Source organism: Stegodyphus dumicola, chromosome 2 (genome assembly GCF_044657685.1).
Source record: "Stegodyphus dumicola isolate Sdum_Otavi_A_Nest chromosome 2, ASM4465768v1".
NCBI classification, from domain to species: Eukaryota; Metazoa; Arthropoda; class Arachnida; order Araneae; family Eresidae; genus Stegodyphus; species Stegodyphus dumicola.
In genome coordinates this window covers 173,973,373-173,997,318 of record NC_140769.1, presented here as the reverse complement: position 1 = coordinate 173,997,318, position 23,946 = coordinate 173,973,373, and the positions used below count along the sequence as shown (strand labels likewise).

Here is a 23,946-nt window from a genome sequence, read left to right as displayed (position 1 = left end):
TTTTTAGAAGCTTATGAAATTATGCGCTGCTTTTCTGAATGTGCACTTTTTCAGACCCTGGATGACACTATAAGCATTTGGAGCACAGAATTTCGAAGGCCTAAGCCATCTCCTACATACCGAATTGAAGTAAAATAATTGAAGTTTGTGAAAGTTTAAAAATTTCTAAAAAATCATTTATATTTTACGACAATTTTTTCTTTTTCATGCTGTAAGGTCAGATACGACAAAAGTGCAATCCGCATATCTTTATTTTATAGACCTTATCAAATTCTTTAACAATTTACGAACTGCTTTCTGGAAGTACATTTTTCAGTAACAGAATATCGAAGGCCTAGTGCATCTCTTATTATGCTGAACTGGGGGAAATTCTAATAAGTAGGCCAGTCCATTTCAGAAATGTCTTATATTTTAAAAAATTCTGATACCATAGGTATCCAAACATTGTCATCTATGATCAAAATCTTTGGATCAACAGGACCCTTGTTTAGCCTCATATGGGGTTTAAAATCTCATTCACGTACGGCAAGTTATTGGATCTTTATAAAAGAATATGCAGCTGAAGCCATTTTCGATTTTTTATCCCTAAAGAATGACATCGCTTCCGAATCTGTCATTAACAAAGAAGGCAAATGAAATGGTCGTCACTGTCAACAGATCAAGACGCATCTAAATTCACAATTCAGGTTATATCTGGCCGAGATCAAAATTACCGTTTTTCCTCGCATTAAATCCAACTTCGTTAACCAGGATGGAGGAGAACTGCTTATCTCAGCTTATGAGTTCTTGTGGCAGCCTAAATATCTAAAACGAACTCGGTTGTAATGGTGTCCTAGTTTCTTGAAGCCGACTATGGAGGGGAAAAAGTTCTTTATTGATTCCAATAATTGAAACCAATCTCTCCTAGTCTGTCTGCTAACCAATTCGCATTTCAAAAGGAGGTTCTAAGTTCCTGATATCATACTGTAGGATAATGGAGGCTTCAATTTGTGTCTGCGACCCTTCGCATCTAACATTTTGACGACCATTTTTGTTCCGTATATAAATAGTGCGTTTTGAGTTGTAACTAATGTACACTGCTCGACATTAAAAATGGAACACCAAGGAGTGGTCAGAAATTTATGCAAATTTTAGAGTACACCCACGTCACTGACTTATGCGAATCATGTGAAATGTGCAACTCTCCGACACACGTGAAGTAAGATATAAGAGAAGAAACGTGCAGAATGGGCAATATTCGTGTCGTTATTTCTGCCGGACGAATTATCGAAGAAAGTTGGTTTTTCTCCCGGAGGATACGTGTAATATGAAAGAATGCCAGGCCGCCTTCAACGAAAGCACTTCCAGCAGATAGACGATTTTACGAGGATTATGGTAATCGGACTGAGAAGGGCGGGTTGGTCCTTACGTCAAAATCGCAGCTGATACCCACATGGGTGCGAGCACGGTGCATCGGCTATGGCGAACATGGTTGGAACAAAGAAATGTGGAAAGAAAGAGGGGTGCAGGTGCAGCCAGAGTGACGTCAGCACGCGTGGATCGACGCATCCGCCGATAAGCTGTGGCGGTCCCGCAAGTCACTTGTACCGCGATTCTGCAGATGTTCTGGATGTTCCCGTGTCGAACAGAACCATTTCCCGTCGATTGGTTGAACGTGGCCTGCACTCACGGCCGTTCGTTAAGAAGACTGTCATTGACCCCACAGCATAGACGAGAACATTTAGAATGGTGTCGGACTGGAGCGATGTGAATGACAGAATGGCGAAACGCCGTGTTCTCAGATAAGTCACGCTCCTGTTTATCCAGCGACAGTCACCGCATACGTGTGTGGCGTCGGCGTGGAGACAGATCTAATCCGGCAGTAACCATGGAACGCCCCACCCCGCGACAACGTGGCATAATGGTTTGAGGCGCTATTGCCTAGGATTCCAGGTCACCTCTAGTTCGCATTCAGGGCACTATGACGGACCAACGATACTTGGATAATGTACTGTGGCCGGTAGCAATCCCCTAAATTCAGGGGCTGCCTAATACAATTTTTCAGCAATATAACGCCCGACAACACAGTGCTCGTATCTGCCAACATGCTCTGCAAGGTATACAGATGCTTCCCTGGTCACCGTACTCTCCTGACCTGTCTTCAATCGAACATGTGTGGGATGTGATTGGACGCCGTTTTCAGACTCCCCCCTGCCTCGTTCAGAAGACGAACTGTGGCAAATGGTTGAAAGGGAATGGAGAGCCATCCCTCAGGACACCACCCGCAACTCTTATTGACTCTATGCCTAGATGTGTTTCTTCGTGCATCGCTGTCCGTGGTGCTCTTACATCCCACTGAGCCGACGCCGTTCTCGTTCTGCACTCTGGTTATCATTTTGAAATAAAGATCACTTATTGCTGCTTGCTGTCTCTGTCTTTTTCCAAATTTCATCACTTTCTGACCACTCCTTCTTGGTGTTGCATTTTCAATGTCGAGCAGTGTATAATGTTCCGGCTCAGAAGTCTCAAACACTACAGACCTGTATTCCAGCATGCGTTCCTTCACAGTGTACGTTGTCGGCCTTCAATTTGCCTATTTCATGTGCTTATCATAATAAAGAAGAGTAATTTTGAGTTCAAATGCAGATAATTAACAGAAATATTTAAACTAGTATACGTTGCTTGAAAATTTTAATCTTTGATCAAAAAGGGTTCCAGAAAAGAATACAGCCAGTAGCAATGTTGAAAGGTGTCTTGAGCTGTTCATCTGGAAAAAATAGGAACAAAAATGAGATCATCCTCTAATTTTCTCGAACAGAATACTAATTTAGATTTTCCAAAAATTCGAATATACGTAAGAAGAATAATTGTATATTCTTTTAATAATTTTTGTTTCGGTGCCGTTCTTGGGAAACGTAAGCGTAAAAATTAATGTGCACAATGATTCTTAACGTCCCAAGGGAATTAGTTGGCAATTTAAATTAGGAAAATAGAGTCAGATTACAGAGCCTCCTAAGTTTCTCGAAACATGAAAAAAATCAGTAAATGAAATAAAGAAAGCTTTCAACAAACGTTTAATGGTGAAACAGGAATTAAGAAGGACCACGAATAAATATTATCTGCTGTTTAGACTAGCTTTCCATGTACATAGAAATTAGCATGAGATTAAAAGTACACTAAAAAGTGGCAGTAAGTTTCTTCTTACGTCCCAAAACTATGAGGCGTAAGGAAAATAATAATAATAATGGCATAACTGTGGGTACTTGATTGCAGCTATGCAATTTAAATTCCATGCAAAGCTGAAACAGATTTTAGGTGTCATAATGCTATTTATAAAAATTCTACTCTTTGAACTACAACTCCTTTACAATAATGAATCCTTTTCGGGTAATAAAAGTTATCGAAAGGTTGTGAATCTTACCTCTGCAGAGGATTGCAGAAAATAATACAGCCTGTAGCAATGTCGAAAGGTGTCTTGAGCTGTTCATCTGGAAAAAATAGGAACAAAATTAATATAAAGCATTGTTGTACTCTTCATTTTACAATATATCTTCCGCTAAGGAAAATCTTAAGAAAAGTAAATTTTTTAACTATCTGCAAAATAAATCCCTTTTCAGGCAATCCTTCCCTTGTGAATTTTATTCAAAATCGATGCAATGTAAATTCCCTTTTTTGCGTAATATAAAAAATACACTGGCATGCTTCTATTCAATTTGATAACACACCCCCTGTTCATGAATTTCTAGATATTTTTAATTGCTAAAAATTACAAAATTTTATGGAAGCAATCAGTCGTATTGCGTATTTGTCAACCGCATTCATTTTGCCCTATTTTAAACATTAAGAAAAAGATTTGAGAACAGCATTAATCATCTTCTGTAAACAGACGGCGCTGATTGTTGCACTGGATTTGTGATATCAGGATTCAGAACGTGCTATATTTGGTTATATTATCTTCCAAAGCCACCGTGAAATCCACCACAAACAGACAGGTAAAAGCATAAATGTTGAGTCGGTCAAGCAAAGTTGCTGTCGTTAGCAGAGACCACCCATACCGTGATAATATGACTGCCGTACTGAAGAAGCCGGTTCGAAACCCGGAGAAAGCATGGGTGTTTATAAGTGTATAGTGGTCACTGCCGCAAGAGGGCACTCAAAATGCAAGCCTAACCGTAGGTCGCAGTGAGAAGAACTGTCTGATTGGTTTATTAGATTACGGCAAAGCACTCGGGGGCTATCTGCCTTAAGGGAGGGATGCCTTCGTGGAGGACTTTTTAAGGGAAAGTGGCTCGTATACACGTTACACATGGCGAAAACCCCGAAAACACCCATGCAGCCAGCCCGTTCGCGGGATTTGAACCTCGGACCGAACTACCAGTGTTCAGCGACGTTACCGCTCGGCCGCTGGTGGACCAGAACTGTCTGGAATTCTGTATAGTAAAGAAGTGCTCAATAAATTAACTATCCATATTAGTAACCTGACAGGTTTCAATGCTTCCAACAGGCAGGAAGGTATCAAATTCAATGCAGAATTTAAGCTTTTACCCAAAACTAATATGAGAAGAATTAGATTCAAAAGACCTAAAATCCCAAAGGCTAAATATTTGGACAAACTCGAAATAAGAAATCGCTACAGTCCATTAGAGCAAATTTCAAATGATGTACCGGGCAGAAAAGAATCCGATATTCCGGTTTTTCTGAATCTGATTCAAATACTAATATTACATTTATTAAATAACATTTATCAGTTCTTCCAAATTTGCCAAACAACCACCAGTGGCCGTCTGGGTAAGACTACTGATTACTGCTAGTTCGACTCGCATTCGAACCCAGGCGATTATGAGAAATTAGGCATAGTTGGAATTCGCAGTTTCGTCATGAGTAACGTAAATGTGAGTCAGTTTCATTTAGAAAATAGTCCTTGGTGGAATCAATTCCCTTAGGCAGATAGTCCTTGTTTGCTTTGACATATTCTAATAATCCACAATATCTGTCAAAAAAAAATCTAAATGCATTTAACGGAGGAAAAAAATAACTCATGAAATTACAGGAAAATTTTAATTATGTTTGAATACGTAAATACGTTTGAATTCGTTTACTCGTCAAATAACAAATGAGGGAGAAACCACAAAGTAAACAAAATTTTATCTCCCTCCTTTGGTGCTGTGTAAAACAAATTAAATGTACTGGCTATTAACTTTTTTTACTTTTGTATAAAAATAATTTAACATTATTTTCTTATATATATGAAAAATACCAAAATCTTGTTGTCAAGCTTAGAAGTATAAAGCTAATCTTTAGCACAAATGGCTCTGGAATTTTTTTAGGAAACTAGATTAGCATGATGGATAACAAAAAGCACTTAATTGCTTTTATCTTTGTTTTGACACACTAGTTGATCGGTTTCGACAGAGAAGTTTTGTCTTACACTCACAAGAAAACTGTCAGAATAATCGAATTTCCATCGAATGTAACTGTCCTCTCAGCTCTTCGGCTTCATGCGATAAATTCACAAGCTTACAAGCTAAAATCCTCACCTTAAATGCATCCGAACTATAATATGCATTCTGTCGGGGAAACAGAAGGAAGAAGTGACCGTAAAGATCCAAAATATAACTAGTTAATTAATATAAAATAACTTTACACTGTATCAAAAAATATGAAATGAAAATTTGACATTGATATTATAACATTGTTTAATTTCCAAATGCTTTGTTTTTCGTTTTTAAAAACAGACATGTTTAAAAATTAATATCACATATTTTGTATTAAAAGATCTCAAAATTATTCCTTAAGAAAAAGCAGAAACATAAATCTATTTATTCGAAATAAAAACATAATTACTTTAAAATTAATAATAAATTTCTAACGTAGATTTATCCATAAATATCATTCAAAAATAAGGGACGTTCAAACGAAAGTGGCATTACTGTCGGTTAAAGAAATGGTTTAATAATATAAATATGAATTAGTATACAAAAAAAAAGACGTAATATAGACGTAACAGATAAGCTTGACAAAGTCACTTTGTAGGTTGAAACAAGTGTCTCAATGGTCAATGAGACGATGTGTAGCCTGGGTGAGGAAGCTCCGAGGTTGGTCGTGGAGCCAATTTTCAATGGCAGCTTGGACCTCCTTATCGTCGGCATATCGTCGTCCCTTCAGAGATTTCTTGAGTGTGGTAGTCACACGGCGAGATGTCCAGACTGTAAGGGGGAAGTTTGAGATCCTCCCAGTGAAATTGCCATAACAATGTTTGGCACACCACAGCCACATGAGCATTATCATGCAAGAGGATAACCCCACATGACAGCATGTGACATCGACAGATCTAGATATTCTCTCTCAGTTTCTGCAATGTGGCACAGTACGTGGCAGCAGTGACAGTCGTGCCCGTAGGTAACTATTCTAACAGTAGTGAGCCTTCGACGTCAAAGAAGAACGTTAACAAGACTTTACCAGCTCTAGTGGACGTGCGAGCCTTCTTCGGGCGTGGAAATGAAGAGTGTCACCATTCCATGTTCATGCGTTTGGTGGCTGGATCAAAGTGATGAAACTATGTTTCATCAGCGGCAATGATCCTTGAAAGGAATTGGTTCCCCATTTCGTGGTACCGCATAAGGTGTTGCATAGAAACAGATATGCGATGAATCTTCTGCTCCTCTGTCAAATGTTTTGGCACCCATTACGCACAAATCTTACGTTACCGCAACCTTTCACGCACTGTTGTGTGTACACTTCCTTATGCGTGTAGACATTTCCTCTGCTATTTCTCAAGTAGTGATTCGCCGATTTATTTTCGCGAGGCTGTCCACATCTGCAATTGCTTCCATGGTCATCCAGGTGTTCCACATGCGCTTCACCAGGTCGTGGCCTGTCGTCAGTACTGCTTCTTCCACTACCAAAATCCCTACAACATCGGAATACCGATCTGCGTTTCATACATTATTAACTCTAAGTCGGGCAACATTACCTGGCATCTTCTGGAGCGCCTTAACATGATACAGAGGCCTTCCTCAGTTGACTGTGCCGGTGGGGCGCCAACCCACAAACAGCCCGCAGGGACTTCTCATGTTCATCTCCAGAATCCATCACACTGAGGGCTGCACGAGGAGCCGTCCCCCCCGGCACAGCGCTTAATATCTACATGAGCGTCCCCACAGCAAAGGCGACGGACACGACAGTAACAGTACGGTCCCTGCAAGCCCGCACCTACTATAGGATGGACCTATGGTTCTAGTCCTGTGAAGTCTGATTATATGCCCAACAAATCGAAGCTGGCAGGACTCAAGTCCAGCCAGTTGTCTGGGAGAACCTCGGGTCTCCTCCCATAAATGGTCGGTTCCGGAAATTCTCACCAGACGATCCCCTGGGATTGTTTGCTCAGCGTCATTAGCTTATACGAGCCAAGACCTGGACCAAGGCATCGTATAGTTTTCAGCGGGGCCACGAGGAGGATGACGCTGAGCTGTGGGAGACGCACGCAGGCAAGGCTGAAGCCATTCCCACAGTCCCAGCCCATCGATCAAAGTCTCCTGCCTTCCACCACTGCCTACGACGATCTCCCGCGCAAGGTTCACGCCGCCTACAGTGGTTTCCAGCCGGTTTCGGACATCCGATCCCCGGTTCAAGGACCGGCAGTTCGGTCCTCGAATCAAACGCCAGGTCTCCTCCCGCTACGCGGTCGGTTCTGGACGTTTGTCCTCCGGAGGCCAAACGCCCTCCCTGCCATACACATTTTGCATTCGAGGATAGATTTCTGAAGCACTCACACTTTCCACTGTTAAAAACTGTTTCCGCTGTTTTGCCCAAGAATTATCACAGATATATAAAGGTAAGTGTGAGATTTTTGGTGCAGACATTCTTGATTCTATTAAGTGTTACTGATATTACCAAAAATGTAATGGCTAGCAAACTGAAAATTGTTAAATCTAATGCTTGTAAAAATGTTGATGTTTATGTTGAAAATAAATGTTATTAATCCTGTTTCAAATGTTAATGATGATTCTGGTAATATTAATGCTAAGTCAAAGCGGCCATCAAAAAAGAATAAGAGGTCAGCTACCAAAATCACTGATACCGATGGCTTTACTTAGCCGAAAAGTTAATTAAGTGTAATGTAGATATTCCCGTAAGCAATCAGTTTAATGGATTAAATGCAAATGATAATGGAAATGATAATATGGACCTAAAATTACTAAAATTGAGAACCCGAGAATTAAAACCATTATGGTAAAACCTGTTGAAAAATTTTCTGATTTTGTTAAAAAACTAAAGAGTGATACTAAAATTTACAGTTAAAATGAATGACGAGTTTCCGAAAGTGTTCCCAAAGACAGAGAATGATCATAGGTTAATTACAATGTACTTAGATGATAAATAGATAGATCATTATTTAATAATCAGCAAGGTAGAAAAACTAATTAAAGTTGTCTTTAGAGGACTACCCATAGACTGTCCTAAAGATGAGATTCATGAAGAGCTTACAGCTCTTGGTTACAAGGTGCGTAAAGTCTCACAAATGCATAGATTAAAACTAAGGTGGTAAAGTCGCTGAACATTGGTAGTTCGGTCCGAGGTTCGAATCCCGCAAACGGGCTGGCTGCATGGGCGTTTTCGTGGTTTTCCCCATGTGTAGCATGTATACGAGTAAGTTTCCCTTATAAAGTCCTCTCCAAAGGCATCCCTTTCTTTAGGCAGATAGTTCTCGAGACTTTTCCATAATCACATACACACACACACACACAAAAAAAAAAAAAAAAAATAAAATAAAAAAAAAATAAGGTCCCTATGCCTCTTTTTCAAGTCCAGTTGGAGAATGTACCAGGCGTAGAAGATATTCATAACTTAACTTACTTCATGTGTTTTTATGTTACTGTTACCCCATATAATACTATCGGAAGTGTTGTGTAGTGTCACAACTGCCAACACTTCCACCAATCGTCAGAAAATTGCAAACTTAAGCCCTGCTGCGTGAAGTGCGCGGGGGCACATAAAACTGAAAACTGTAAGGCTAAACGAATTGACAATGTTATGAGCTGTAACTGCAGACAACCAGGGCACACGGCCAATTATCGTGGTTGTAATGTTAACAATTCACAAGGTAATATACAAAGTAAAGTTAATGTATCTGACAATGTAAATTTTGGTAATCGAAATAATGCAAAACCAGGCATTAGTTATGGTAATGCAAGTAATGGTAAAGCTGCACTTGAAAATGGCAAACTGTCTGATAAAAATGTAAAAAATGTAACTGATAACAATAATATTAAGAAGAAACCTACAGAAGTAGACCCGAATGTATTTGCTGATATGTTTAAATTTATTAAGGAACTTGTTGATACTTTTAAGGGATTCTCCTTTGCTGATATTATTAGAAAGATTACAGATAAAATTCCTGAGCTTCAAGCTGCAGAGCAAACTATTGACAAGATGTTTATTTTGTTTGAAATATTCAAAAATGCCTTTGGTTCTGAATGTATAATGTATAGTGTTCTTAACAATTGTGTAATCATTTATACATTGAATGCAAATGGTTTGTCTCGTAAAATTAATGAACTGAGAGATTTATAAATGAGCCCAGTCCCGATCTATGATTCCTACAAGAACACCCACTTGTCCCATCAAACCCAATCTATGTTGCAAATTACTGTGTATATCGATTCAATAGAGACATAACTGCTGTTAGAAGGAGAGGACCTGGTACTGCTCTCCTTTTTAAGCGCTTTATTCCTCACTATCAAATAACAATCCCACACTTTCAGCCATTGAGGCCACAGCCATCTCCATCATAACAAACACAACATACACGTTTGTCTCCACTTATATTCCACCATCAAAACTCCGCACAGCTGTTGAGGCAGATCTCAACACATTACTCACACTTGGTACACACTTAATTATAGATGGAGACCTGAACGCTAAACACCGCGCATGGAACTGCTATAATTCTAACACTATCGGCAATGTCATATTCAACTTGGCTCACAGGGTCCCATTTTAGATAGCGGCTACCCCAACACGATATACTATTGGTTCCTCTAGTATCTTAGACTTCTGAGAAACACCAGTGTTGCTCTGGATGTTTCTGTGTTGGACGAATTATCAATCCGGTCCGTATGATACTGGACATCAGTAGTTATACTACACCAGTCAAAAGAGCCTTTAAAATTGATTGACAGACTTTTGCCAACTATGTACAACATTTAGTATGTATTGACAACATTCAGTATACTATCCGAACAACACATTCAGGCAATAAAATTGATAGTTTACTCGAGGAGTTTACCTGTGCAGTACAAAATGCTTGTAAAAGTGCTCAGAGAGAGAAATGAAACGGCCTAAACTTGTCAGATCCAAGGAACTTAGTCAGCTCATCGAAAAACTCAATGCTCCCAGGAGGCAATTTCGGAGAATCAGATCCATACAGGACAAAACTATTTTAATAGGCTGTGTGATGCAGTCAATTCTCGCACTAATTATTACTCACAACTCCGCTGGGCTAACGACCTGCAGTCCCTCTCCAGAGATGATAACTCCATATGGACAGCAGTCAAAAGGTATATAAAATGCCACAACAACATTCCGTACCTTAAAGGCCCCCAAAGGATCCATTACACAGATACTGAGAAAGCAGAACTTTTAGCACAGCATCTGTAATCTCAGTTTCGCACTAACAACATTCGCGACCCCATTACAGAAAGATTAATTACTGACTTTCACAACAACTATATGCAAGCCCACATACTGACAACACGATCCTAGTCATGCCGTCGGAGGTTTGCTCCTACATTAAAAAGCTGAAGAACAACAACAGCCCTGGTTGTGACGCCATAAGCAATAGAATGATCAAGAGATTTCCAGTTAAAATCCTACTGTTCTTCACAAAAGTTGTCAACCTTATACTCAGATGGCAGCATTTCCCGGAAAGTTGGAAACTGGCTCAAATCACACCAATTCTGAAACCCAAAAAGTCTGCAAGTTCACCAGAGTCATACCGCCAGATAAATCTGCTATCCTCACTTAGCAAACTTATGGAGGCTGTGCTATTAACCAGGATTAATCAACACATGGAACAGAATAGCAGCATCATTTCTCACCAATTCGGATTCCGAAGCAGACATTCTACAGTCAACCAGCTATACCGTGTTGTGGAACTTATCAATGAAGGGCTACAGAAAAAGAAAGTTAAAGGAGAACTGTTCTTAGACATAGCAAAAGTTTTCGACCGTGTATGGCTGGACGTACTCATTTAAAAACTACACAACCTGGGCTTCCCAGGTTACATTACAAACATAGTTAAATCCTACCTAACCCGGTAGACACTTTGCCGTTCGCGTCTCAAATACACACTCAACACATAGGGTAGTCCTTGCTGGGGTCCCCCAGGGCAGTTTGCTTAGACCTACCTTTTTCAATATCTACGTGAACGACATTCCCACCACACAGAACACAACACTCTGATGACACTGCGATCTTCTCACAAAGTGTATTTGTTAGCCCAGCAGTACAACGACTACAAGACTACATAAACATACTCGAGACTTGGCTGACAAAATAGAAAATCAAGGTTACTGTGAACAAGTCTTAAGCAGTTCTGTTTACCAAGAAGATTAAATTCAACCAAAACTTGCAACTCTTTGGAGAAGTCATCCCATGGGCCAAGCAAGTCCTTTATCTTGGGATGATCCTCTGTAAAACTCTACCCCACACATAACATCTATCCTTAATAAGTTTCAAGTTAGTAAAGCCAAACTTCACCCCTTAATTTCTCGAAACAATGTACTTTCAATAGACAACAAGTTGCTTATTTATAAAACCGTATTGCGTCTCGGTCTATGCCATGCCTGCCCGGTCTCGGCATAAAAATGCAAATCTTACGGAAAAAATTGCAACAGGCACAGAGTTGTGTCCTAAGACAGATTACCAATTCGCCCTGGTATGTTCGAAATCAAAAGTTACATGAAGGATTGGGTATAGAACAAATTACCAATTTTTAAGGTATTTACATGAAGGATCGGGTATAGAATAACATACCAATTTTTTTATATATTTCGATTCTACAACTCAAATTACGCCTAAAAATGAACTTTTGTAAAATTTGGAGCGAAATTTACGGAGAAATTCCCAAATTTATGTTGGCACTTTTTTTCACTTTGTGCCAAGAATAGTTCACTTGGCGAACTTCTTAATATATGGCAACCTAGTTTCCTTTCCCGTGAGAGGAAAAAAAGTCACCATCGTTCCTTTTTTCAAAATAATATTCTTTATATTATATTTTTAATTCTAACTGTTATTATTTTAAGTAATTTTTTCTTTTTCGAATTTTATTTTAATTGTTTAAGTTGCATTTTTTTTTTTTTTTTTTTTTTCGAATAACTGTTTTAAAAATTTCTATTTACCTATTCAAACTGCTTAATAAAAGTGTAGCGTTTTTTTTTAATAGTTTTTATATTATATTATTGTCATAGTTATTATTTTAGGTAATTTTTAAATTTTTATACTTTTATTTTAATTGCTTGTATTGCATTGTCTCTTCAGATAATTCTTTTAAAATTTTCTATTTATTCCTTCGAACTGAGCATTTTAAATACATTTATTAATATAAATTTTTCAGAATTTGATTTTATTTATTTGAATTGCGTTTTTTTCGGAAGAATACTTAGTAACCCAGACTACGATGCATTTGAAAACTGCATATATTAAAAGAGAAAATACACTAAAGCACAGTTAACACGCTTTTCAATGTTCCGTTCAGAAAAGATATATATAAATAAGAGAGATGTATAACCGACATTTTAACTTAGGATGACTTGCATACACTGCATTAAACAGTTTTATCATTGTGCCCATTGCTTTACCCAATTTTATCCTACATTTGGTTTCTTAAGATGTTATTCATATTTTAGTCAAATATTTTATTTTTGAAATCGCAAGAATCAAATATCATAAAAGGTTTTAAATTAAAAAAAAAAAAAAAATACAAATATTAGATTTTACGCAAAAATTTATTTTTTCTTCTCACTCCGGGGTTCGAATCCCGGTAAACGGGCTGTTTGCATGGGAGTTTTCGTGGATTTTCTCATGTGTACTGTGTATGCCAGATGGTTTCCCTTAGAAAGTTCTTCATGAAGTATTTGGTCAGAGCCTTTATCAGTCTTTAGAGCCTAAACATTTTGAAGGTATAAGACGAAAGGAAAGACTGGTTTCATCAAGAGGTTTTGGTTTATTGAATTATGACAAAGCACACTAGGGCTATTTGCCTAAGGGGAGGGATGCCTTCGTGGAGGACTTTCTAAGGAAACTGCCTCGCATACACGTTACACATGGGGAAAACCACGAAAACGCCCATGCACCCAGCCCGTTCGCGGGATTCGAACCTCGGACTGAACTACCAGTGTTCAGCGACTTACCCCTCGGCCGCTGTTTCATCAGGAGAGGAAAAAAACATCTTTAGGTGACATCCACATACATCACTGGATAAATTCCTGAATCTTCAAATAATTCGACTGAGAAAATCATAGGATTCTCCATTTATGATACGATATGATGTTCTTTAACGTAATTTAAATTTATACAACCATATAGTGTAAAACCAGTTGCTCTTCACTTCTTCACAATCTGCAATGATATCGTTTTTGTCTTCTCTGTTAACACAAGTTGAATTGATGGTATTTGCTGGTGTACACGTCCAAGTGTTTTCTCTTTGAACACCTAAATTCTTTGAAGTATCCCGAAAGTGTATTCAAAAGCGTCCAACTTTTTGAAACAACTTGGTATGTCTGACAGCCAAATTTCCCTGCAAATTTTTGCTTACTTTTCTCCCTAATTTTCTTCTTTCCTTCTACCGTTATTTTCAGTGCTCACACAAGAAAATTAAGATTTTTCGATTGCTAGACTTCCATAAATTTTGCATTCTTGTCATTTTTTAAAAAATATCAATTACATGAATTGCGTTTCAGGTGAAGACAGCTTTTCATTTTCTACTGATTTTAACTATAAATAAAGTTTAAAGCGAAGTTCAAAGGATAAATATTTTAATTAAAAATTTTTTGCTAAATGACAAAGAAATAAAACAGTCCAGCAATGTTTATTCTGTTTCACCAAGTAACCAAATTCTTATATCGGCTGAAACAATCTAAATCATATTAAAGATCATATTTTTCTTTACAATCTATAACGCGAGAGAAAATTAGCTTCTTAAAACATTCTTTCTAAAAGGATTAATATTAAAATTTACATTTATATATATATTTTTAAAGCTGGGACTTGAACCAAACTTTTAAAGTTTAATTTACATGGTGGTTATAATTAAAGTTCCACTTTGAAATGGTCATAAAAGTAAAACTCCCGGACCAAATGGTTATCAAACTTGGGAATCGTGTAAAGGAGGTTATGGAAATTTATTTTCCGCGAGAAAAAAAAGAGTTCAAAAACTCCCCACCAGTGAAAAAATGGCGCTGTACGCAATACTGTTAAATGAAATAAGACTTGAAGACATCGGTTTAAGATGTGTTTAATCGTTTCTGAAACGTGTTACAAAGCATGTTCAATGTAGCGTCCAGCATTTTCCGAAAGCAAGTTAAATCCTGTTACATTCTCAACATCAGCTCTTAGCATATCAGGAGGAATGTTACGGGCATATCGGTGTATCACATTTTTCATATCTGCCAAATTGTTTAGATTATCGTCATGAACAGTGCTTTTAAGATAACCCCATAGCCAAAAGTCACAGAGATTGAGGTCTGGCGGGAAGAGGGTAAGTGTTGGCTTATAAGACGTTCATTCGTGAAATGTGTCCTAAGTAACTGTGCGACACATGTGAGGTGGCGCCCAGACCTGCATAAAATTGTAGTATCTAAAATGCATGTTACTGCAGTTCATGTATAACGAAACATTGACTCTAAGCGAGCTGCAATCACAGTGGTCCCGCTGTCGACTGCTCTCCAGAGAAAAATGGTTCAATTATGAAACTAGCTGTCATTCCATACCAAACGTAGGAGAATGCAATGGAACTAGATAGATAACATGAGGGATTTCTTTGGCCCAAATCTATTAAAAGCGTTTTGAATCAGTATCTTCATGTTTTAGGGACGAATTCAGGCTTCAAAAATTACAAATTAGCGATATGTAAGAAACGATTTCCAGATTGTACGCACTTATGCGAGTGATTTGATATCTCACATTTTCTAATCGCTAATTCGTGGTTTTCGCGGAAGAATTTCTCCCTTACGAGGATGACGCACTCGACTTTTATCGAATTTAACGTCTTTAAATGGTAATTTGCTTACGTCAAAGTTTCTTAAGGGTCTACAACATATTAAACTCGTGTAACAAAAGGTTAAGCTAGATTCCGACCCATATTTCGTTTAACAATATTGCATACAGCGCCATTTCCCCCCTGGTGGTAAGGTTTCGAACTTCCTTTTTTTCTCGGAAAATAAATTCCCTTGACCTCCTTTACACGATTACCAAATTTGATTACATTTGATCCAGTAGTTTTCCTTTTATGACCGTTTCAATGTGGAACTTTAATTATAACCACTCTGTGTATTATTAAATTTTTATTTGAAGCTATGTATACCATGCGTAAATTTCTCGCTTGTATGGAAAAATAAAGAATCGAAGCAAATATACTTAGGATAATGGGCCAAAACTGAAAAAATTTCCCCTCCCTCCGAAAATAAAATATTGAAACTTCGACCTTGAATTTATTGGGTTATCGAAATATTTAATTTGACTTATCTTCTAAGTCCTAGTTCCGACAACAATTCCGTCAAAAATTCCGAATTACTTAAGCTGAAGTAAAAGATTTAGTATATATTCACTGTATGTTAATAAAGTAATCAGAGTGTAATAAAAATATATTATAGAATTTACGCTGAAGCAAATTTTGGTCTGACTGCACAACATGTAATGGAAGAGAAGGCTTGAAGAGATCTGTTTTTGACATGCCTCTAAAGTAGATGTCATACTCCTTTTGTCTCTTCAATGTCAAAAAAACTTTCCTTTGAGAGGCAACTTTAGTTTTGGGGACAGAAAAAAATCACAAGAAGACAAATTTGAAGAACATGCAGGACGATTGAGTACACATACTTATTTTCGGAACACAAGCGGTTCTCCGACTGGTTATTGAATAATGAAAAGATGCATTGTCATGCAAAACAAAACATTTGGAATACGTTTTCTGACTGAAAACGTAAGATTAAAAGTCATCTGCTTAATTCACAGCCATTTACAGGTCAACTACTCGAGCAGTTGCTGAACCGTTTTGATCCTGAGCTTGTAAGACAAACCTAATATAACTGGATTTTAACACTTCTTTAATCTTCCGAGAACGTTCCTTCTTTAGCTCATATTCCAAGAATATTAAGTGAATACAATTATTGCAAAAGAAATTGAATATTCATTTGCACTACGGCTTGGTAGTTTACTAACGAGTTAACAAAACTTAAATTCTGCTTTCTGTTTCTAAAAATGCAACAATATTTCAAATATTTACAAATAAAATATTAAATTGGAGATTTAATTGGAGCCTCACCAGTTGCCTAGCATTTGAAGATTGTTAAATTCTAATTGTTTGTTGCGAAGTCTAACACAGGCTTTGCATGGTTGGTTTTCGTAGTTTTCTAGGTTCTCTATGAAAGCATCTTAACCAAATAGCTCCCGTGTTCTTTCTATGCTCAAATAACCAACTAACCTAGTTTAAGCACGATGTCTAAGTGAAGTTACTAGCAAAACCCGAATAAAACTCATTAAAAATCATGTAGCTTGCCAATCGGGAGTAACATGAAAGATACGGCGCCAATAATTGAATTGCTGTTACGGTACGCTGTTTCTAAACTTAGATGGTCATTCCCTAATTAAATAGACCACTAACGGCTGCGCGGTAAAGACGCTGAACACTGGTAGTTCGGCCTGAGGTTCGAGTCCAGCGAACGGGCTGGCTGGATGGGCATTTTCGTGGTTTTCCCTATGTGTAACGTGTATACGAGCCAGTTTCCCTTAGAAAGTCCTCCACGAAGGCATCCCTCCCCTTAGGCAGATAGCCCTCGTGTGCTTTGCCATAATTAAATAATCCAATCCAATACAATCCTTAATTAAATATAATTGATTTGTAACTTCTACTAGAGCTGACGGTAAGAATCGAAGTGTAAATAAATAATATCGTGTGCAATCTTGATTAATATAAAATTAAAAACATTTGCATAGAAAAATATTTGCATTCAGACACAAAGTTTTTTGAAATATTTGCAATTATTTTATAAGAAGGATTTATTAATAACCGTAATAATTACTTATTATATTACTGATGATTAGGATTCAGTTCTTGACAAATACATTCTAAATTAGAATTTTAAGGATGTAATGAAAATACCCTACCCACAAAAATACATTTTAGGATAAAAAATGAGTTAATTTTTTATGTTTTAAAACTTCTTAAATTTATTTAATAAACATCGTATCCTCGTTGTTAATTGAATCCAGAATGTTGGATGTCGTTTACATAATTATTCTTACTTGTCAACAGAACCTGCTGACTTATCCAGCCATTAAGTAGCTGCAGATCATTTCTACATAACCATTGAACTTCCATTAATTCAGTCTCTAGAGGGTTGTATGTTTATATCATAATTTGACTTTTATAAAATTGATTATTCTAAATCTTATGTTTCTATAAAAGTATACTGTGCTTTAAAAATATGGATGATAGCATCAGCCGCTCTTTCAGCCACTTCATAAGCAACAGTTTGTTTAGAAATAAATTATGCAGTTAATGTCATAAAATATTTTCATAAAATTCTCAGTTTTAGACAATTCGATTTAAATGAAGTACGATAAAGACGCAGACGATAAAACGAAGGTAAAAATTTACTCTTACAAAAATTTACTCTTATTTTTTTAAAAAAAAGGAAGAAAGAGAGAAATTAAAGAAATAGTTACAAATTTGAATAATATCATCTATAATTAAAAAAATAGCTTTTCATATAGTATTAATAAATATTTATTACGTATCATTAAGGGAAAAAATTTCATATAATTAATTTTCCTTAAAATTTTACTTGAAATTTAAGGTTAAAAATAGCTGTGGCAATTCACTGTAACAAAAATCCTTAGATCACATTTGGCGTTATTATCGCTCAAAAAAAAAAAGATGCCAAATTTCAAAACGCGAAAATATGTAAATTCGTGTATATCTTAGAAAATTTTGAATAAAAAAGTCTAATTTTTTGCAGATATGCTTAAAAATACATCTACTTTAAGATGATGGTAAAAATTTTATAGGTTATAATTCAAAATTTTTTTCGAAAAATTTATAAAATTTATTTAAAAATAGAAATTAAAAATATAAAACACAAAAAATGGGTAAATTTTATTTGAAATGAACCTAAATTTCGAAATGTGAAAGGAAAAATAATAAAAATTTAATAAAAAAAAGAGATATTAATAAATATTTACCAAATTCAATTAACATTGAGGAGCTAAAATTTTGAGAGCGAATATTTTAAAAACTACTCCTACGATTTTTACAAAACTTGGTATACTGGCATAATTTGAGTCGTAGAATCGAAATATGGAAAAATATTGATATGTTATTTCAGAAAAAGTCCGATTTTGTGTCAAAATACCTATGTTAGAATAGTGCTATAGATAAATCTAATATATATCCTAAGTCGCGCTTTCGAGACATGAAAAACGCAGTTTGAATTTTGTCAATCGGCCCAGTAGAACGGAAGATATAGCACTGTCCCTTTTTTTTTTTTTTTTTTTTTTTTTTTGAGCAGTGTACATGAAACATGGTACATGAAAAGACTACTTTACTGCTTTGAATTGCTTTTGCTACAACTATGATTAGAGTGAAGCTGAAAAAATTAATTATTTATTTTTAAATAAGTGTTAGAAAGATAGAAAAAAGCTGAAGAAGTTTAAAATGGCATTGCTGCTCAAAGAATACACATAATTGTATACCTGCTGCAAAGCAAAAATATTAGTAGACAGTTAATTGTGCTATAATCATACAAATTCATATTCACGATGGGAAATTTTTGTCAAAAAATTCTTAAAGAAAAGCAGGACCCACCAGCAGTCAAACGAAAAAATCGCTGAACACTAAGACTCGGATTCGAATCCCAGAAAATGGGCTCCTCGACAGATAAACATCGCAATGCTTTGCCATAATCCAAAATGTTAGGCAACAAAGGATTCTCATCCCAAACACAGAAACTAGTTAGAATGAAGCTAATGAACCTTGCCTCGAACTAGTATATAGGTAAAATAGCGTTCTATATTTATTGTTTTGAGGTAATAAATCGTTAACTAAGGCATACAGAAACGTATTGTGCCGCTGAATATATCAGTATAAATGGATCAAAGCAAGAAGAGATTCTTTCTCCGTTTACATAAATCAGCTAATGAAGTGCATATTAGCATATCGCAGTTAATCACAGATACAAGATTAAGTAACATCCATACAATAGCAAATAGAAATGAAAGCGTGTTAAAGAAAATCACAACTGAAAGTCTTGAAATGAATATCAACTAAAGTGAATTAAAAATTTTTTGCCTAATCAAGACTAAATTTTCGTGAAAACATTTTTGCACAGCGATAAGTCCAAAAGGGATTTAGCACGGAGGTTTGGTGTCTTTTTATTCGGTGGAAGTTTAACCGCAAGAGAAAATCGTGGACTTAGAGCCGAAATTTCTTTCCTCCACATAGAAAAGAAAATGAAGTAGGTTGCAAGTAGATAAACGCTCCTCACTTAGCCAAGACCTCGCAACTTCGCTCGCTTTATTCCGTCGTTAACTTTTTCTTAAATCCAATGTCTTTGACTGGCTGAAATTTGGCGACCCATGTGCCAAATTAGCATACTAATTAATAGCACTAACCTCCATAGAGCGGATTACTTAACTTTTTTTTTTTTTCCGTTCGATCATAATTTAAACGAAATTACTGAGCATACTATACAATTTATTTTGATTTAATTGTGTTCAAGAACTAAGTACTGAGGAAAACTTTAATTGGAAAGACTAAAAATGCTCTTATTTGTAATTCTGATATTTTAAAAAAAAAAAAAAAAAAAAAAAATCCAGACAAATTAAATTAAGGAAAAATAAAGTACTGGGATTTATAAATAATTCTTTTTCTTAACAAGTATTAAAAGTAATTAGTTTATTCAGCTAGATTGATATTTCTGTTTTTGACATTCTGTTTTAAAAAAAGGGTAAAACAACGGTAAGCATATTTCACAAGAGCACATCAGCGTAGCCACTGAGGGAGGGGTTTCGAAAATGGACGAATGAGCTTCTATTGCTCTTGTGATGCTAAATCTTCGTGTATGTGAGCTTATGTTGTTTACGTTTTAATTTGCATTTGTTTCGCAGTTATAAATGTATGGCGTAATAGTAGAAAACCTCATACTGCTTTCGTTTTATGAGTTTAATTAATCGTTGACATTTTACTTTCGCGATTTTTATCACCCATTAATATTTGGACTGATGTTCACGGCATATTACCGCTCTTTACATCGAGAAAATGACTCAAGCTACAATTATAGCCTCAAATATTATGCATTTACTAACACCTGTGGATTAAAAGAATTCAAGTGTATAATTTTTCTTTAATTGAGCTGAGGACTGGAAGTATTACAATGAATCTAGAGTTTTCTTATTTCAGTGCTTGCATTCTTTTGAATTTTAAAGTGTAAGATTCAGAATATATATTGTGTATAACCTGATTATATGCATTGTTAACCTTAAAAGTTATATGTTAATAAATTGAATATATTCGTTGTGAATAAGATATATTTATTCTGTTTGATGAGTATTTCTTGTGTAGACAGTGTAGACAGGCATTTAAGAGTGAGCAGTTATTAAATGTGAAATTTAACACACTAACGAATGCAAATTAGTATAGTTCACTTTAAATAAAATTCTGCATTGGCTATTATTATACAGCATCTTTTTCATATAGACTGCAATAAAAAGTGCTAACTTCTATTTACATATATAATTGGTGTAAATATTTTTCTAATATACATAGTTTTATGTAAAGATAGCATTTGGACTCAGATGTTTATCACATATTTCTTTCTTCATTTTATTAACCACTTATTAAGTCATATTTCACATGGATATTTTTGAGGAGTGTCCAACATGTGTTTTTATTTATTTCAAATTCTTTCAACCAGGTAGTGAAATCTTCACAATTGCTTATATTTGATATAACTTCGCAATGAAATTCATAAGAAATCGACGATGCTTTAATTATTTTGTACAGAAAATTGCGTAACAAAATATTTTCAACCATCTTTCTTAAATCTTAAAGCACGCGAAAGGTCATGTGGCATGACAGAAATATTACTGGATGCCCATTGGACAATCCTAGAAGCCATTCCCTCGGTAGCTACACAGATGTGCACTTGTGAAATATGCCAACGGTAAAGCTTTCAAATTTTGACCTTGGAAGACGGTTCTTTCATTTTAATTTACGGTTATTTAATTTAATTAAATTTCATAGCACAATGTATGAAAATTGTTTCATGGATATGTGTTATGACATCTAATTGTTATTGAAAAAGGAAATGAATCCAAAAGCTTAACATGTATGACAAATGGCTGCATTCTGACCTTTTAGTTCAATCTTATATTTTAGATTTCCGCGTTCCGCACAAAAATTGCAATCAGCTCAAAATCAGTTTAAAAAAAAAAAAAAAAAAAAAAAAAAAAGATTTCTAAAACTAAACTTTGGAAGATTGATTCGAACTAATTATCTCGGAAAAAGGAAATTACATGTAACACACACACACACACACACACCAAAAACAAAATCAATCTTTTAATTAATTATCCAAAGGTTTCCAATAAAATTAGAAAGCCATTCAAAAGATTGAGTAATTTTAATAAGTTAATAAAAATATGTCTCTAAGGGATAAGATCGACTTTCTACACATTTTTCAACAGCAATGTTGCGAAAATTGAATTTCAGTTTGTTAAAATTTTCACCAGTTCAGAAAATGCGAAACTCTCGAATTAGTTGCTTACATAGGAATTTTCTTACTTTTAACTCCATTCGTGACGTTGATTGCGAACGAGTTTCCCTTAAAAGTTCCCTCACTAAGGCATTCTCCCTTTAGGCAGACAGTTCTTTGCCATAAGCTATTAAACAAACGAAATGAAAATGCGAGGCACTGATAAGTTTTTATCATATTTTTTTGTGGTGTGGTCGAAAATTTTATAACTCATCAAAATTCGCTCCAGCAAACTAGAGAGCTGCATGCAGCGCGATTCATAACAAACGGTAGTTTTATTTATGAAACAGATAATTAAAATTTAACGAAAACATCTCGGCGCTAAGACGCTTGTTTTTATGTATTAGTAACTTAATTTTTAATAACATTATGATGCGTATAATAATTTCAAAATGCGTACATTGCATTAAATTGCCGAAATAATAAACAAAAGAGAGAATATTTTGTTTCTAGACATTAGAGAAATTGTTTTTTGGAAGAGACATTATCTAGCTAGACAGCATAAAAGACATATACGTTGGGAATACACTCTACCAATGTATTTTATTAAATGACATAATAGATGTTATATAGTTACAGACTGCAGTGGGCGAAACAAACTGTATCTGATAATCGAATTTTTTGTACGTTATGAAGTAATCAAATGATTTAGAGTTAGGTGATGCTAACCCTCTGTATTTTGGACACCATGTAGTTCTATGTAAAAAATTAAACGATAGATTTTTATGCAAACCCGTGCTAAGGTGATAACATTTTTAACATATTTCCAGTAAGCAATATGAAATTTCTCTGTCCGTGTCCCCTTCTGTATTCTTTCTCTAGCACTGTGCATGGATTGAGAGTAGAAAAAAAAAGAAATTGCTGTTCTAATTTTCAAAATTCTTAACTTGAGTTAAAAGCTATTTTTGTTATTATAAAGATTATAACATCAATTTTTGAACTCTGTTTACTCTTTTTAAAATCAATTGGAAATTATGCAATTATAAACAGATAAAAATGGGTGTTCATGAAAAATAGATTTTGTAACCGAATGTTTAAAAACTGTATAGCGCAGAAACGTACTTCTCTGAATATAGAATAACAGCAAAAGGAATGATTTATTTTTGTTTACAAACAGCAGCATTAATTAAAAATCCTTCTTAGTTCATTTGAATGTTTCTCTTTTAATCAAAAGCTGCTGTTTTGCCTTTAAAATTTCTTGTTGCGGTAATATACAATTATTTAACGATACTATTCGTTGCTACAGAGAAATGACTAAGTGAGATTTAAATTTATAAACTGCGTTTAGTGTTTGAAAAACTGGAAGAAGAAAAGACTTTTTTTCGGAGGTGGAGGATTTACAATCATGTTTTGTATGCATTTAGTTTTTCAATTATTCCCATTTCAAAGAATGTGGGATAATAGCGGAACCGGTTAGCCAGGCTGTGCAGAGTATTCTTTTAAGTGAATCTCTGTGAAAGATTTTTGTTTTCAATTTAAGTTACAGTTTATTGTTAATCAATCTCAAATCCATGTGTTTTTATTTTATAATTATTGCGTAATTTCGTGCTTGAAAGAGTATAACAAAACTAACTCGTATCTTTTATTTTAATTTAAAATTATAATTAATTTTAAACATGATCAAATTAATATGAATTTTACTTCTCCGTTGTTCGAATGTTTCATCAAAGGAAGAAGTACACTTTATTAATACGACAACTATAGCAAGTTATTGCCAAATGTGCAACCAATCTAAGGAAATCGAGCATTCCTTGAGCTCTTTAAGAGGAGGGAGAATTTTCGGCTAAAAATCCACTATTTTCCTTTTCGGCTCAACTATCACGACTAAAAGTGGACATCACCAGCACGAATGGGCTGTTAGTCTCGAAACGCAATTTTAAGTCATCTACTATATACCCGCAAATACTTTTCAAATTATTGCCACCAAATACTTTCGCCT

The 23,946-nt window shown here is 35.5% G+C and overlaps 1 protein-coding gene across 1 annotated transcript in view; it reads right to left on the bottom strand.

Moving 5' to 3' along the window:
• Positions 1-23,946, bottom strand: part of LOC118189104 (uncharacterized) — a 101,406-nt gene that overhangs the window by 59,314 nt on the left and 18,146 nt on the right. Inside the window, exon 2 of the mRNA XM_035359651.2 lies at positions 3,401-3,467. Within this exon, the coding sequence (XP_035215542.1) occupies positions 3,401-3,467 (67 nt within the window). The remainder of the gene's footprint in view (positions 1-3,400; positions 3,468-23,946) is intronic.